General features: G+C 46.2%; 1 protein-coding gene across 4 annotated transcripts; it reads left to right on the top strand.

Annotated features, from left to right (window-relative positions):
- Positions 1-6,478: 6,478 nt before the first annotated feature.
- Positions 6,479-13,640, top strand: ARSH (arylsulfatase family member H). 4 transcript variants are annotated; one of them, XM_084773571.1, is made up of 12 exons: positions 6,497-6,535; positions 6,835-6,878; positions 7,815-7,880; positions 8,140-8,289; positions 8,551-8,672; positions 9,185-9,310; positions 10,274-10,697; positions 10,903-11,039; positions 11,193-11,327; positions 11,472-11,634; positions 12,021-12,142; positions 12,557-13,640. In XM_084773571.1, the coding sequence occupies exons 3-12, from the start codon at positions 7,867-7,869 to the stop codon at positions 12,862-12,864; spliced, it is 1,701 nt and encodes a 566-aa protein (XP_084629697.1). In that variant the 5' UTR covers positions 6,497-6,535; positions 6,835-6,878; positions 7,815-7,866; the 3' UTR covers positions 12,865-13,640. The 4 variants fall into 4 exon arrangements, with proteins under 4 accessions (XP_084629695.1, XP_084629697.1, XP_084629696.1 ...); XM_084773569.1 differs by lacking the exon at positions 6,835-6,878 and having other exon boundaries at positions 6,479-6,535; XM_084773570.1 differs by lacking the exon at positions 6,497-6,535 and having other exon boundaries at positions 6,685-6,878.
- Positions 13,641-16,549: the final 2,909 nt, after the last annotated feature.

Consider the following 16,549-nt stretch of genomic DNA (forward strand, 5'->3'; position numbering starts at 1 on the left):
ATGCAGATTTATATTGAGTTGCCCACAGACCATTTCAAATAACTTAATCATTTTTAATTAAGAAAAAGTCCCTCACAAGTGTGCCGAGAAAAGTGAGTTTGAGTTAATTACAGATGAAGTCAGGTTGACACCAGAAATAGTCAATCTTAACAATCCAAGGCAGCTACATTAGGTAAATAGCCCCAATGTCAACAACAGAGAAAGGAATAAAGAAAATGTGATGTGTAAACACAATGGAAAATTACATATTCCTAAAAATAAAATAAAATAAAATTATACTCTTTTCGGCAAAAAAGTCAGTGAAGATTATCATGTGAATTAAGCAGACTCAGTTAACTATATTTTATTTCATATGTGGATCCTAGATTGTACTTGCATAAATGAAATCCTGTATGTATGTGTTTCATGAAGTTGGAAGCAAAGCTCGGTAGCAGAAAAAGTGATGACAGAGGGCTGTGGTGAGAAGGGGAGAAATGCACAGGACTATGGTAATGGAGGAAGAGTGTGCACAATATTCAATATGTACTTCAATACATGGCATGCCCAGTGAATGAAAAACTCAAGGAGAATGACTTTAACATGACTATCGTGTTGTTAATTGATTTAATATTAAATAAATATTTACTGAGTTGTATTCAATATAAAATGTGTTATTGTACTTTGAAAACAGAATCACAATGGAGGTCCTTCAAAAAATGAACATGAAATAAAATCATCAACATTAAGAGAAACATCAGAAGACACCTATATTAGTCACAAGTAAAATAACCAATTTAACACTTTCAAGGTACTTTTACTAAGTATTCAAATATATGTGGATATAAATATTTTGTCTATCTGTCCAGTATCTACTAAGTTTTCTATATTCCAACATATGTTCTTACGTATATACAAATCTTTTTCTGTCAGTACATTATCTGCATCTGTGTTTGTATCTCTTCTTGTTCACATTGAAAAGCACTTTGTTATAGAACGTGGCCCACTCTTACACTGCACAGCCATAATATTGAGAACTTTCCATATCCTCTCCCTCTAAAGGAAAAGCTGCATTTTCTTGCTCTTGTTGAGCCCTCCTATTCATGGCCTCCCTCTCTGGCCTCTGCTCATTTGTGATGGGCCCTGGAATGTTAATTTTCCTCATGTAATTGGTTGGTGGCTGAATTCTTGCAGCAGACACTGCTTTTGAGGTTTGGGAGGTGAAGTGATCTTGTTCACTCCCTCCAGAGTGAAATATGAGGTGATGCTCTATAGGGTGCAGGCCTTGAGGCAGCTGACTGAAGGACAGTGCTAGACTGGGTGGTTACATTAGAGTGTGTGGTACTGGTGGAAAATGGCAGAGCTGTCTTGGCAGAGGCCATCAAAGGTGTGCTGGCAGGAGGGAGTTGGGATGGCCCGAGTCAGTAGGCTGGGCTAAATGGGAAGGAGACCATGCAGGGTAAGCTGCAGTGGGCTTCCACGAAGCAAGGAAGAGAGGGTTTCTAGAAACAGGTCTATCTAGAGGCTTGCCCAAGGTTATGAATGGCAGAGGTACTAACTTGACCTTCCCACATGGGGCCAGCTCAAACTAGGAAGAAGAGGGACACTTCTCATAGCATTGCTCTCTTCTCTCTGTTCCTTGCCTAGGATTTTGTCACGGCTGTGGCCCTCACGTAGTATATACAGCAGTGCTGTGGTGCCTGGGCCTGGACTGGGATCATTGTCCTTGCCAAAATTTTTGCAGGGACTCACTCTTCTTCCCCAGTGGGTAAAATACCTGTACAGAATCCAGTATATGCATGCCGAGGTGGGTTGGAGACCTTTTAAAGCTGTTGTGGCTGAGCTCAGGAAGATTCATCTTCCTCTTGGTCTTGGGGATGGTGGGTTTCTCTTCAGTCTTGACTCTGCTCCTTGACTGCTTAAGCTCCTCTGTGTCACAATTCCCCTTTTTAGTCTAATAAAACGCCCCCTTTTACCTATACATTTATATTATTACATCAATATACAACACACACACACACTAAACTCTATACAGAAAGAAGAACCATGAAACAATCTGAAATTATACTAATGTTACACTCATAGTGTTTTACTGTCCTCAACCCCATCAGAGACTAGAGAAGAAATAAAATTAATTATCTGAGTAAACAGGACCTGCAGGCTAACAGTTGTGTTGCATGTTCTTGCCTTTTTTCTTCTGGTTCTATTTCAGTACTATTATTCTGAGTTATAAGCCTTTCTAACTTCTAAAGTTTGTTTCCAAATTACATATTTTTCATTTTGCTTTGTCTCCCATTCCCTAGCATTTTTCTCAGTCCAGTCTATAAATTTTTGTGTTATTTTCTCTAAAGCCTTTTCCTTTGAAGAATTATAGAAAGCAACAGTAACAATCTCCCCCCCCCTCTCTCTCTCTCCATAAATGGTTTCCTAGGAATCTTCTGATGGTGACAGGGTAAGATACTGATCTACAAGTATAGACAAATAGCATTAGTGTCATTTTATTGATATCTTTCCATTTTAAAAAGACAAGTAGTGTTTTACCCACATACACTAGGCTATGAAGTCTCTTTTTCTTGGCTACCAAAGCATTGTCATGAATAAGTTCTTTCTTATGGAGTGGTGCTGAAGTCAAATCAGATGTTGTTTGTCTACTCCCATAATTTCAGTTTTTCCATTGCCCTAGCATATTTTTTTGCAGGCTGCGTTGTAGGTCAAAGGCCCTGTAGGTAAGTTGGCTCTCCGTTTTCTCTGTCAGTAGTCTGTAGAATACCTTCAACCTGCAAAGATACTAGAATATACGGTTGAAGGCTCCATGTAAGACTATATTGACTTCTCCATGTAAAATGAGTATACTGGTGTTGTCCAACTCAATGGAGCCCCTCTGTCAGGTTAAGGATTAATATGCCTTTGTCTTAGTATAGTTATGTTGATTTCCATGTGGCTTATGCCCAATACTTAATTGAATGCTATGGAGTACAATCACAGGAAGCCTTACCTGGTGACAATAGATGGCCTGTTGAGACTACATTTCCCCAATTTCTAGGGGGCATCATTTGGATCCCCTTCATAGATTTGAGGACATTTCCAGTGCACTAGTTTTCCACTTCACACAACACAAAGGTCTCCCAATTCCAGTGGCCATTTCCTGTATTTTCTTCCATCTCCCCTACCATCCCTACCCCCTGCATGAGTTTAGAGCAAACTATACTACCATCTCCCCCAAAGACCCATGTTTTCCCAACTCTAGATCCCTCTTCTATACCCAGCATCCCTGGACTTAAGGAATGTAACATGGAAATAATTTACTTAACTGTTAATATCCACTTATAAATAAATACATTCCATAGGTATCTTTCTGGGTTTTGGATACCTCACTTAGGATGATTTTTCAGTTCCATCAATTTTCCTGAAACTTTTATAAGGCAATTTTTTGCAATAGCTGGGTATGACTCCATGGTGTAAATGCACCACATTTTGTATATCCATTTTCTGTTGAGGAACATATATGTTTTGTACAGTTTCTTCGTATTGTGAGTGAAGCCAAAATGAACATAGTTGAATATCCTTGTTGTAGAATGGAGCATCCTTAGGGTATATGCCCAGCAGTTGTTTATGTGGATCTAGAGTTAGATCAAGTCCAGGTTTTTGTGGAATTGCCATATTGATTTCAACAGTGGCTGTGTAAGTTTGCACTCCGACTACTACTGGAGGAGTGTTTCCCTTTTCTCTACATCCTCACCAGCATGGTTTGTAACTATTACTATTGATCTTAGCTACTCTGACAGGTAGAAGAGGGATTCTCAGTGCCATTTTGATTTGCATTTCTCTGGTGCTTAAGAATGTTGAACATTTCTTTCAGTATTTCTCAGCTATTTGTGTTTTCTCTATTGATAATTCTGTTCAGATCTATCCCTCATTCTAAATGGAATGATATGGCCTTTTGATATCTAGTGTCTGGTATTCTTTATATAAATTGGAAATTAGTCCTATATTGGATGTGAGGTCAAGTAAAAATCTTTTCTCATTCTGTTGACTGCAGCTTTGTCCAACTGACAATGTCCTCTGCCTTACAGAAACTGTTCAGTTTTATGAGGAACCATTTAAGAGTGGTTGTTCTGTCACTTTAGACTCTCTCAACCCCTTACACTCCCCCTGCACCCCAGGTTGCCTTTTAGACTCCTCTGTACCCCAGTTACCCCACCTTAGACCTCCTTTCTGGCCTTAGAGGCCCCATGCAACCCAAATTTCCCTTAGTCTCTCTCTCCCCTCTTATCTTCCTCTATATTATAGGTTGGCCCTTAGACTCCCCATGAACCCCAGGTTCCCCTGTAGACTGGCCCCCCATAGACATCCCCTGTACCCAGGTCCCTCCTTAGACTTCCCATGCATTCCAGTTTTCCTCTTATACTCCCCCTGCATACCTGGTTGCCCTTTAGACTCCCCTGTACCCCAGGTTACCCCCTTAGATCCCGCTTCCATCCTTAGACTCCTCCTGTACCCCAGGTTCCCTCCTTAGACATCCTCTCCATCACAGATTCAGCTTAGAATCCCCCATTCCCTCTTAGACTACCCAGTTCTCCAGGTTCCTTCTTAGATACCCTCTCCTCCTTTAGACTCTCCATACCCCATTAGACTCTCCCTGCACCCCACATCTCCCCTTAGATTTCCCCTTCCCCTCAGACTTCCCTCCCCTCTTAGGTTTCTCCAACACCCTAATGTCTCCCTCTCCCCCCGACTTTCCTGATGAATTCCCTGCATCCTTTATACTCACTACCCCCATCTTCTTGCCCCCATCCCCTTCCCAGATAATCCTCACCCCCTCCTTCCTCCCTCATCCTTCCTCTCCCAAGTCAAACCCCATCTCCTCTCCTTCCCTACACCCCTGGGAAAATTCATCCTCTTACTCTCTCTGTCTCCATCCTACCCATTACCTAAGGAGCTTTACTAGTCCCCAGCCTGGAACAGGTTCCAGCCTGTCTGAAAGCTCCTCAATTCTTTCCCAGGGAATCAGAGCAGGGGGAGGAGGGATGGGAAGGAACCCATCAAACCTGTTCTGGCCACAATCTCCAGGCCTGGCTGTCACGGAGGGGGAGGAGCTGGAGGGAGCAGTAGAACCTGCTCAGACTGGATTAGATTTAATTTAACTTAATCTCTCCCCCCCCCTCCAGTTGCCCTCTTTCCTTCCCAACCCCTGCTGCACAGGTTGAGAAGTTATACAATCTGAGCGCCACAGGGTTGGTCGAGTGACTTTTCTGCATTGTTCAGCAGCAAATGGGAATATGCAGGGATGGGAGCGAGGGGTGGTAGGTGGGGAGGCTCCCTGGAGGTAGCTAGGCGTGTAGGGGCTTGAAGGAGAAGAGTGGGTAGATTGAAGCCAGGGCACACTGGGGAATGCGTGGGACCCCTCCGAAAATACACCAGACTCTTCCCAGAATGCACAAGGCTCTGCCAAGAATGCAGGGGCTCCTCCAAGAACGCACTATGCCCCTCTCAACATGCACAAGACTCCTCCCAGAATGCACTAAGCACCTCCCAGAATGCACAGGGCTCTTCCCAGACTACATAGGCTCCTCCCAGTATGTATAGCACCCCCCCCATACACTAGGATCCTCCCAGCATACATAGGGCCCCTCACAAGCCCCTCCCATCATGCACGAGTGTCCTCCCATCATTCTCTAGGCCCCTCTCAACATGCACTAGACCCTCTTTGCATGCATTAGGGCCCTCTTAACCCCCCTCGCACCCCCCCCTCGCGCGCCGCTCCCAGCATTCACCACACCACTCTCATAGAATGAACAGATCCCACCCAGAATACATCACGCCTCTCCCAGCATTAGCAGAGCCCATGGAGAATGCATAGGCCCCTCCCAGAAAAAGAGACACCCCTCCCAGGACAAATCCCTCCTAAAATATACCACACCTCTCCCAGAATGTACAGGACCTATGAAGAATGTTCAGCCCCGCCCCAGAATACACCACGACTCTCCAAAGAAACACAGAGCCCCTCCCAGTATGCGCAGGCCCCTCCTTTCATGCACTAGCCAATCCTATGCACAAATGCTGTTGGGTGATTGACAGGCACAGCAGGACTCTAAGCATGTCAGTGGCCTTATCCTGACGAATGATTGACAAGGAAGCACTGCCTACTGTTGGTGTCACCCTCCCATGGGTGTACCCAGCAGCCAACGTGAAGACTGACCTCTGACCTCTGCAATCACTCCAGGCTTATGGTGTGGGGGATAGGGGAGGTAGGGGGCTGGGAGGGAGCCAGGAGCGGGTGAGGGCGTGGGGAGAGGAGGGAGGGAAGGGAAGAAAGGGATCAGGCTGCAGTCACAGTCACCCCCAGCCTGACCTTCCTGCAACCATGCAGTGCAGGAGTCCTTGTGAATTATAATTTTAAAAGCAAAGACTCACTAATTAGCATCTAATTATGCCAGTGAGGGCAGCAGGCTTATAATCATGCTAATTAGGGTCCATTATGCTAATGAGGACCCAGGGCATGCTGGGAAGGGTTCTGTGGAGAAGTAGGTGCATGAAGACCGGACAGAGCTTGTCCTGGGTAAGGGTCCTTGGTTTGTCATCTCAATGCAGGGGGAGGGGAATGCTTCTGCTGTATGCCTCTCATGGAGTGTGGGGGTTTGAGGGGGGTCAATGGGTGGACTGATTGACAGCTGTCAGTTGGTCAAGGTGGGAAAGAGGTAAGGTTTGATTGACAGCTGTGACTGGGTCCTGGTTATGAAGGGAAATGATTGATTGATGTCATTTGGTTTGTATGTAAATGAGGAAGATTTGATTGAGAACTGGAAAAGCTGACACTGGATCCCGGTCATGATTGGAAATAATGTGTGTGATTGACAGGTATGACTGTGTCAAAAATGGGAAATCGTCAGTGTGCATGACAGGTAAGACTGAGGCACGATGGGAAGTGATGAGTGTGGGTGACAGCTATGACTGGGGCATGATGGGAAGTGATTGGTGATTGACAGCTGTGACTGGGACATAATGGGAAAGAAATGATTCTAACTGTGACTGGGAGTGGGGAATGATGGGAAATGATAGTTTGATTGACAGCTGTGACTGTCAGAGACATGACAGAAAATGATGTGTGTGATTGACAGCTGTGTCCAAAGCACGATGGGAATTGATAGCTTGATTGGCAGGCATATGTAAATTTCTTTGCCTTTTCCTCGTTAACTATGATGTTGCCTGGCATCCCATAATAAGCCGACCTGGCCCAACCCTCCTGGACTAGCTGCTTAACTCCCTTTCAAGGGAATGATAGGAAAATTAAACACTAGGCTGCGTCCACTTTGAATTTAACCTCTGACCACAGGTGACTCCTGGCCACCATGTGACATTATGATGTCATCCTGACTGTATCCCTGGCCCTCCACTTCCTCCCCTGTGAACCCCAGACATCAATTACTGTTATTTCCTGTGCCACCGTCTAGTGACTTTAATTTACCCAGGATGTAATTTGGGGGAGGGGTCAGTGTTGTTGATGTCATCAATTGGGGAGCCCTGGGGTTCCTGACTTCGTCAGTTGGAGAAGGGCCCAGGGTAGTTGACGTCATTTCCTCATTTTCCCACATCCCATTCCTGCAATCTTCCCAGCATACCTTGCATGGAACAGCAGGTTCTTCTCTTTCCCCTTGGCGGAGGTCAGGGATCAGGTATCAAGGATATGCAAGGGATGGGAGGGGTCAGAGTTTGGGGGAAGCAAAGCTAACGATGTCATGACGTTTCCTCCTATAATGTCATCCACCATGAAAATTTCCCAACATACCTTGGCACCCCCCTCGGCTATATGATTTTTTTTAATGTCCTATGATGATTAGCTACAAGGAAGCTGCTACCCAGAAGCCCCCTGGACACAGACCCAAAAGGAAGATGCTGAGCACTTGGTAAGCCACTTCCTGTGGGCGTGTCCTGATCGGTGACTGACAGGAGGGCTATGAGCGTGTCCTGATGGAGGGCTGTGGGCATGTCCTGATGGGTGACTGACAGGAGGGCTGTGGGCATGTCCTGGTGGGTGACTGACAGGAGGGCTGTGGGCGTGTCCTGATAGGTGACTGACAGGAGGGCTGTGGGCATGTCCTGGTGGGTGACTGACAGAAGGACTGTGGGCATGTCCTGATAACCCTTTGATGTCACTTCCCGCAGGACCAGCTGGCTGTGGCTACCCCTTTGTTGTGTGCTCATGGACCGGTTTGACAAACCCATGACCCGGAACTCCAGGCCAAACATTGTGCTGCTCATGGCAGATGACCTTGGTGTAGGTGACATAGGCTGCTACGGGAACAGCTCTATCAGGTATACTTAGTCCTGCCTCTTCGCTCCACGCCTTATCAGCACTCCAGGGTGACAGTCATATTGCTTAAGCTGTGCACTGGAGTCACATGACCCCAGTGACTTTGTCCCTTCCCCTTACCTGTCAGTAATGATGATTGACAGTTCATTTTTGCTCATGGATTACACCAAGACTGGCTGGCATGGGGCATTGATTGACATGTGGAGGGGACCCCATGACCCTTGTCTGCCGCGCCCACCATGTGTGGCCTCTTGACCCAACAGCACTCCCAACATCGACCGGCTGGCACGGGAGGGCGTGATGCTGACTCAGCACCTGGCAGCTGATTCCATGTGCACACCCAGCCGAGCGGCCTTCCTCACTGGGCGGTACCCAGTGCGCTCAGGTGTGTACCTCGGGAAAGGGAGTGGTGGTGGTAGCCGTGATGTCACCACGTGCATGGGGCCAGGACAGTACGCCATCACAAGTAAAGTGCAAATTACCCAGCATGCATGGCACAGCCTTCCTCAAGAAGCAATACCCCTAAGGTGCATGGGGACAGGGCTGGTGATATTCTCATCAGCAATCACACTCAGTATAAGGCTTACACAGAATGCACCATATGACCTCCCAGATTCCCAGTACAGACTTGGTCCTCTGATGGGCCTATAGTGCCACATGCTAATTCGGCATTCCGATAAATTTGCATATATTTGCATGTCCACATACAACTATCTGTCAGGGAGCCTGGGGTGATGGCATCATTATGGTGGAACAGGATGCCACGACCAGTGGGTTCTCATGTCATGAAGACTGTTTTGAGATTGCTGATGCCATCGTGGCATCCTGTGCATGATGATATCAGGCTGATACAGTGGCTTGGCAGCAACCATGACCTTCTAACCCCTGTGACCCCAGGAATGGCATCTCCTAATGACATGTTTCGTGACATCACGTGGCTGGGAGCATCCGGTGGGCTCCCGAGCAATGAGACGACGTTTGCCAAGATGCTGCAGCAGCGGGGATACCGCACTGGGCTCATTGGTGAGGGGGTAGGGCAGGTTAAAGGGGGTTGGACATTCATGAGGGGATGTGGCAAAGGAGAAGTGGGGCCAGCCCATTGATGAGAGGGCAGAGCTGTTGTTGAAGGCATGGCCATAATAGAAGGCGCATGGCTAATGGAAGGAAGAGAGTGGGACATCAGGTTAGGGTCGGACATAGAGGGAGAGGTCAGGCATTGAGGGAGGGGGGAGTGGGATGGTTGTTTGGGAGGGGGTCAGAGCCAGGGCAGAGTTCAGTGGTGGATGGGCCATGGGTGAGGAGGAGTCATCATAGGTGAGGAGAGACTGAGATTGTGTCAAAGGTGAGTAAGAGTGGGAGAGGGGCCACTGGAGAAGTGGAGGGGGCATGGGAGAACATGAAGGGTTGGGGTCACAGGTAAGGACTGAGGTAGGGGCGGGGTCATAGATGAGAAGGTGTTGAGGAGGGTAAAGGTCATATAGTGAAGGGGTGGGGTAAAGCCCTGTTGCAGCCATGTGAGAGCCTTTGAGGGTGAGACAACCTATCTGGCCGCTTCTTGCTGTGCATGTTATCTTGATATCAGTTGATTAACACTTGTTACTCTCCCATGACCCAAGGCCACTTGTCACTGTCACAAACAACCAAAGGAAAAGGTTCATACAGCTCACCCTTCTGCGTCTTGACCTTCATACATCAATCACTTACCGGGACACTTACCGGGACTCGTCCACAGCCCCTCCTCAATGACATCATTAAAAACTTAAATACTACACACCTATGAAAAGGGAATGTGCACCTGAGGCCACTGTGACATCACTGTTAATACCATGACATGGCACTAACGTCCCTGCAATGACATCATACCTCCAGTGATGTTATCCACAGCCAGCACATTATACACCTGCCATAGGGTGACTGGATACATGTGCCTGTTGTCCCTGTGACAAAGCAATGACGTAGCAGTGATGTCACCACCTACCCCCACAGGGAAGTGGCATCTGGGCCTGAGCTGCGTGTCCCGCGGAGACCACTGCGCCCACCCACTCAACCACGGCTTTGACTACTTCTATGGGATGCCACTAGGGCTGCTGGGAGACTGTGGAGCTGGTGCCACCCCAGAAGTGCACCTGCGACTGCGCATGTGGCTGTGGGTGACGTCAGCCGCGATCTTGGCCCTCTTCTTCATTCTGCTCACGGTCCGCCTGGCAGGTTGGCTTCTGGTCCCTGGGTCTGTGATTGCCACTTCCGGTGTTGTGGCTGCCCTCTTCTTCCTGTCATGGTTCAGCAGCTATGGTTTTGTGAGGCGGTGGAACTGCATCATTATGCGCAACCATGACATCATACAGCAGCCAGCTGACGAGACCAGGGCCCCTGGGCTAATGCTGAGGGAGGCGCTAGGCTTCATCGACAGGTGAAGTCATAAGGGTGACTGATGGGTTAGGGGTAGGGGTGAGGGAGAACCAACTGTGGGTGTGTCCTGATGGGTGATTGACATGCTATGTCGACGGATAACTGTCACAGGAGGGTTGTGGGCATGTCCTGATGGGTGACTGACAGGCTGTGGGCGTGTCTATGGGAATATCCCAAGGATGATTGATGTGTGAGTCCCAACACAGGCACAAGCACCGCCCCTTCCTGCTCTTCCTGTCCTTCCTGCACGTGCATACACCTCTACCCACACGTGGGGACTTCCGGGGACGGAGCAAGTTCGGGGCATATGGTGACAATGTGGAGGAGCTGGACTGGATGGTGGGTGAGTGACGCGTCAGGCACAGCCCACCGCACATCTCATATGTCCCGCCCTCATACTCACATGCTCACACAGGCCGCACATTGTACATTCATGTGTACACAAGCCCTGCCCTTACATCCATGTGCTCACTCCTGGCTCCGCCCCCTCCCTTAGGAAAGGTGCTGTCCACCCTGGACCAGGAGTTCCTGACCAATGAGACACTTGTCTATTTCACATCCGACAACGGTGGCCGCCTGGATGCTCGGGTGGGCTGGGCCTACGCGGGTGGCTGGAACGGGGTCTACAGGGGTGAGTGATGGATCCTTGAATGCCTGGGGGTGTTGGTCACTGCCTGGAGGTTGGAGGTCAAAATTCAAGGGAGGAATTCTAACCCTTTACTGCTTCCCATTTACGTTGGCCCGCCATCTCGTGGCCATGTTCATTACCTGACAGGAGGAAGCGGCATGGGCGGATGGGAGGGCGGAGTCCGGGTGCCCGGCATCTTCAGATGGCCAACAGTGCTGCAGGCTGGACTAGTGCTGGATGAGCCCACTAGCCAGATGGACCTATACCCAACGTTGGCTCATGTGGGCGGAGGAATCCTCCCCTGGGACAGGTGGGCAGGTCCTGGTGGGTGAGTGACAGGAGGGCTGAGGACGGGCCATGATGGGTGACTGACACCTGCTGCAAGCAAATCCTCACAGTTGACTAACACCACTTGTGGGCATGTCCTGATGGTTGATTGTCACCTAGGGTGGTTGTGTCCTGGTTGGCGATTGACACCCTGATGGTGACTGACAGGAGGGCTATGGTGTGCCCTGATGGGTAATTTACAGTCTATAGGCTTGTCCTGATAAGTGGCTGACAGCCATGTGGTCATGTCCTGATGAGCGATTGGCACCCACTGTGGGTGTGTCCTGAGGAATGATGGACAGTCACTGTGGTTTGTTCTGATGGATGACTAATACATGCAAGGAAACCCGTCTTTCTCCCTGTTCATAGGGTGATTGACGGGCTTGACCTGATGCCACTGCTGCAGGGTCACATGACCCGACACGAGCATGAGTTCCTGTTCCACTACTGTGGGGATTTCCTGCACAGTGTCCGCTGGTACCAGAGAGACTGTAAGTGGGGGCAGGACAGAAAGGTGGGGGCTGGGATTGTGAGTGGGGATGGGATGGGAAGTGGGGAGGTGAGTGAGTCAGGAAGAATGGTTATGGGAACAGGAAGTGGGTGTGAGGGGCACTAGAAGTAGAGATGATAGGAATTGGGGGGCATGACAGACACTAGGACAGGGAGTGAGGGAGTAGGAACAAAAGGTGAGGGGAAGGTAGTAGAATGCAACAGGAAGTACAGGAGAGGCCCACAGGAATTGGGAAAAGAACAGGTGGCAGAAGAAAGCAAAAGGGAGGACAACTGGAAGTGGAGGGAGATGGACACAAGTTGGGGGAAGGGAAGAGGAAGTGGAAGGGGAACAGTAATTGTTGAGGACGCATGTGTCCTTCTGGTCCCTGGCTTACCTGGCCCTGCCCATGCAGGCAGCACGGTATGGAAGGTGCACTACGTGACCCCCGGTCCTTCCACCTCATGCTCTGGTGATGTCACCCACCATGACCCCCCACTGCTCTTCGACCTCTCTCGGGACCCAGGCGAATTGCAGCCTCTGAATAATGATGCATTGTCAGACACTGTGCTTGGCAAGATGGCAGCTGCCGTGAGGGACCACCGCGCCACAATCAGTCCCACCCCGCGGCAGCTCACCATCTACAAAGCGCTCTGGAAGCCATGGCTGCAGCCATGCTGCGGCACCTTCCCATTGTGCAGCTGCACTGGGGAGGACTTCTGAGTGGTTCTCTGTACAGTGTTCTCAGATGGTGGATGGCGGAGGAAAGTGCTCTGGGACACTAAAGTACTCCCCATCCAGTGCTCCCTTAAGTGGGGTGCTCTATACACAGTGCTGCCTGACACTATAGTGCTCACCATACTCAGCTCCCTGACAAGTGGTGCTTCCCACGGTACTTCCTGGCTGATAACGGAGTTCTTTGTGCATGTGGTCCATAACAAGGTGGAACTACCCATCCAGTACTCCCTGACTCTGGGATACTCCATGAACAGTGCTCCCAGACATCAGCAGTGCTCCTGGCACAATGCTTCCCAGTGTCCATCTGGGATCCAACATGGTGGCTGTTATTGACAACTTCACACATGACATCAAGTCACTTCCTGGTCAGTCACTTTTGCTTCCTATTCTCTCTTTTGCTTCTTATTCCTTTGCCTCTGCTTCCTGTTTTGTCTCCTTCATTTCCTGTTCCATATGCTTTGCTTCCATTTCTGTCTCCTTCACTTTCTGTTCCATCTCCCTTGCTTCCTGTTTCATTTCCTTTACTTCCTGTTTCATTTCCTTTACTTCCTGTTCTGTCTGCTTTGTTTCCTCTTTTGCCTCCGTTTACTATTCAGTCTTATTCACATCCACTCCTGTCCACTTCCTTTTCCTTCGGAACCCACTTTGTGTGCTTCCTTAATCACTAATAATCATAAACCAGCATAAATTGCACTAAATTACCATAAGTTGTAATAAGCTCATAAATTTTAATAAATTGTCATAAATTATGTGATGCCAAAGGTTTTCTGATTCCTGTCATTCCTAGTGCATTATTGGAAGAGTAAATCAGTATCGGCTACAGCATCACCTGCCATAACATTGTAGTCATCATCCTGCATTCGCAAAACAGGAAGTGACTCCACATCCATAAATCATAAGGTTCTCCAATGTGCTTAGACACAGTGAGACTGTATATGGGGGGGGAGCAAGACTTGTGGGAGTCAAAATAAATATTATTAAAGCTTAAATTTCACAGAGACACATTCATAGTGGGAAATTTCAACACCCCACTCTTACCATGAACAGATCATCAAAACAGAAACTAAAATGAGAAATAATGAAAGTAATAGATATCATGAATCAAATGGGCCTATTATCTACAGAACATTTCACCCCAAAACAAAAGAATATAGCTACTACTCAGCACTGCACAGAACCTTCTCCAAAATCTACCATATACTCACAAAGCAAACCTCAACAGATACAAGAAGATCAAAATAACCCCTTGCATCTTATCAGAACACCATGGATTAAAGCTGGAACTCAACAAAAAGAGAAACAACTGAAAGCCTACATACTCATGGAAACTAAAGAACTCCCTACTCAATGACCACTGGAGCAGAGATGAAATAAAGAAATTAAGAATTTTCTAGAATTCAATGAAAATAAAGGCACATACCCAAACTTATGGGACATGATGAAAGCAGTGCAAAGATGGAAGTTAATAGAACTAAATGCCTTCATAAAGAAATTGGAGAGATCCAACACAACAACTTAATGACACATCTGAAAGTTGTAGAAGAACACAAAACAAACACACCAAAGAGGAATAGATGAAAGGAAATGAACTCTGGGCTAAATTTAAAAACAGAAAACAATACAAAGAATCAACAAAAATAAGAGCTGGTTCTTTGAGAAAATCAATAAAATGGACAAACTCTTAGCCAAACTAACTAAAAGGCAGAGGGAGAGTATCCAAATGAACAAAATCAAAAATGAAAAGGGCTACATAACAACTGACATGGAGAAAATCTCAAGAATCATTAGATCTTACTTCAAAACACTGTTTCCACGAAATTGAAAATTCTAAAAGAAATAGATGATTTTCTTGATAAACTTCACTTACCAAAGTTAAATCAAGATCAGGTAAATGGTTTTAACAGTCCTATTCCCTTGCGAAATAGAAGCAGTCATCAAAAGTTTACCAATCAAATAAAGCCCAAGAGCAGATGGTTTCAGCACAGAATTCTACGAGACATTCAAAGAATGCTAATACCAAGACTTCTCAAACTATTCCACAAAATAGAAACAGAAGGAACATTGCCAAACTTACTCTATGAAGCCACAGTCATCCTAATACATAAAACATGTAAAGACTCAACAAAGAAAGAGAATTTTAGACCAATTTCCCTTATGAACATTGATGCTCACCAAAATACTCACAAATAGAATCCAAGAAAACATCAAATACATCACCTACCATGATCTAGTAGACTTCATCCCAGGGATGTAGGAATGGTTCAACATACAAAAATCTACCTATATAACTCATCATATAAACGAATAAAAGGAAAAATCACGTGACCATCTCATTACATTCAGAAAAGGCCTTTGATAAAATCCAGCACCTCTTCATGATAAAAATCTCAGAGCTATCAGGGACACAAGGGCCATACCAAAACATAGTAAAGACAATATACAGCAAGCCTTTATCCAACATCAAATTAAATTGAGAGAAACTCAAAAAACATTCCACTAAAATCAGGTACAAGACAAGGCTGCCTATTCTCTCCATATCTCTTCAATGTAGTACTTGGAATTCTATCTAGAGCCATAAGACAACTAAAGGACACCAAGGGGAATATAAATTGGAAAGATGAAGTTAGAGCATCTTCATTCTCAGATGATGACAGTATACATAAGTGACCCCCAAAAATTCCACCAGACAACACCTATAGCTGATAAACACCTTTGGCAAAGTGGCCAGATAAAAGATTATTTAAAAAAAAAAATCAGTAACCCTCCTGTATAAAAAAGCCAAACAGTCTCAGAAAGAAAGAAGCCTTCATAATAGCAATAAATAATATAAAGTTTCTTGGTGTGTGTAACTCTAACCAAGCAAACCTGTATGACAAGAACTTCAACTGTCTGAAGAAAGAAATCTAAGAAGATATCAGAAGATGGAAAAAGACCCCATGCTTATGGATGAGTATGATAAACAGCAAAAATGGCCATCTTACCAGAAGCAATCTACAGATTCAATGCAATCCCCATCAAAATGCCAACACAATTCTTTACAGACCTTGAAAAAACAGCTTTACACTTCATATGGAGAAACAAAAAAACCCAGAATAGCCAAAAGAGTTCTATACAGTAAAAGAACTTCTAGAGGTTTCTCCATCCCTGATTTCATGCTATACTACAGAGCAACAGTAATAAAAAAATGGCATGGTATAGACTGGTTGATCAATGGAGTCAAACTGAGGACCCAGAAAAAAACAACCCCACACACTTACAGACATCAATTTTTGGCAGAAAAAAAAGATAGTGTCTTCAACAAATGGTGCTGGTCTAACTGGATGTCTACATGTAGAAAAATGCAAATAGATCCATATTTATTCTGCACAAAAATCAAGTCTAAGTGGATCAAAGTCCTTAGCATGATACCAGGAGCCTTGAACTCCTTGATACAGGAAACAATTTCTTGGACAGAAAACTTAACAGCTAAGGCTCTATGATCAACAATTAATAAATGGGACCTCTTGAAACTGAAAAGCTTCTGAAAGGCAAAGAACACTGTTAATGGAATAAAAAGACAGTCTACAGATTGGCAAAAGATCTTTAACAACTCTACAGCTGACAAAGGCCTAAATCCAAAATATATAAAGAACTAAAAATATTAAACATCACAAAATGAAATAATGCAATT

Source organism: Acomys minous, assembly GCF_964271855.1.
Source record: "Acomys minous genome assembly, chromosome: 2".
In the NCBI taxonomy this organism is placed as follows: Eukaryota; Metazoa; Chordata; class Mammalia; order Rodentia; family Muridae; genus Acomys; species Acomys minous.

Coding starts and splice junctions, on each gene's coding strand:
- ARSH (XM_084773569.1), top strand. Junction 11,040..11,192: donor GGAGCTGGACTGGATGGTGG/GTGAGTGACGCG, acceptor CCCCTCCCTTAG/GAAAGGTGCTGTCCACCCTG. Junction 12,143..12,556: donor CCGCTGGTACCAGAGAGACT/GTAAGTGGGGGC, acceptor CTGCCCATGCAG/GCAGCACGGTATGGAAGGTG.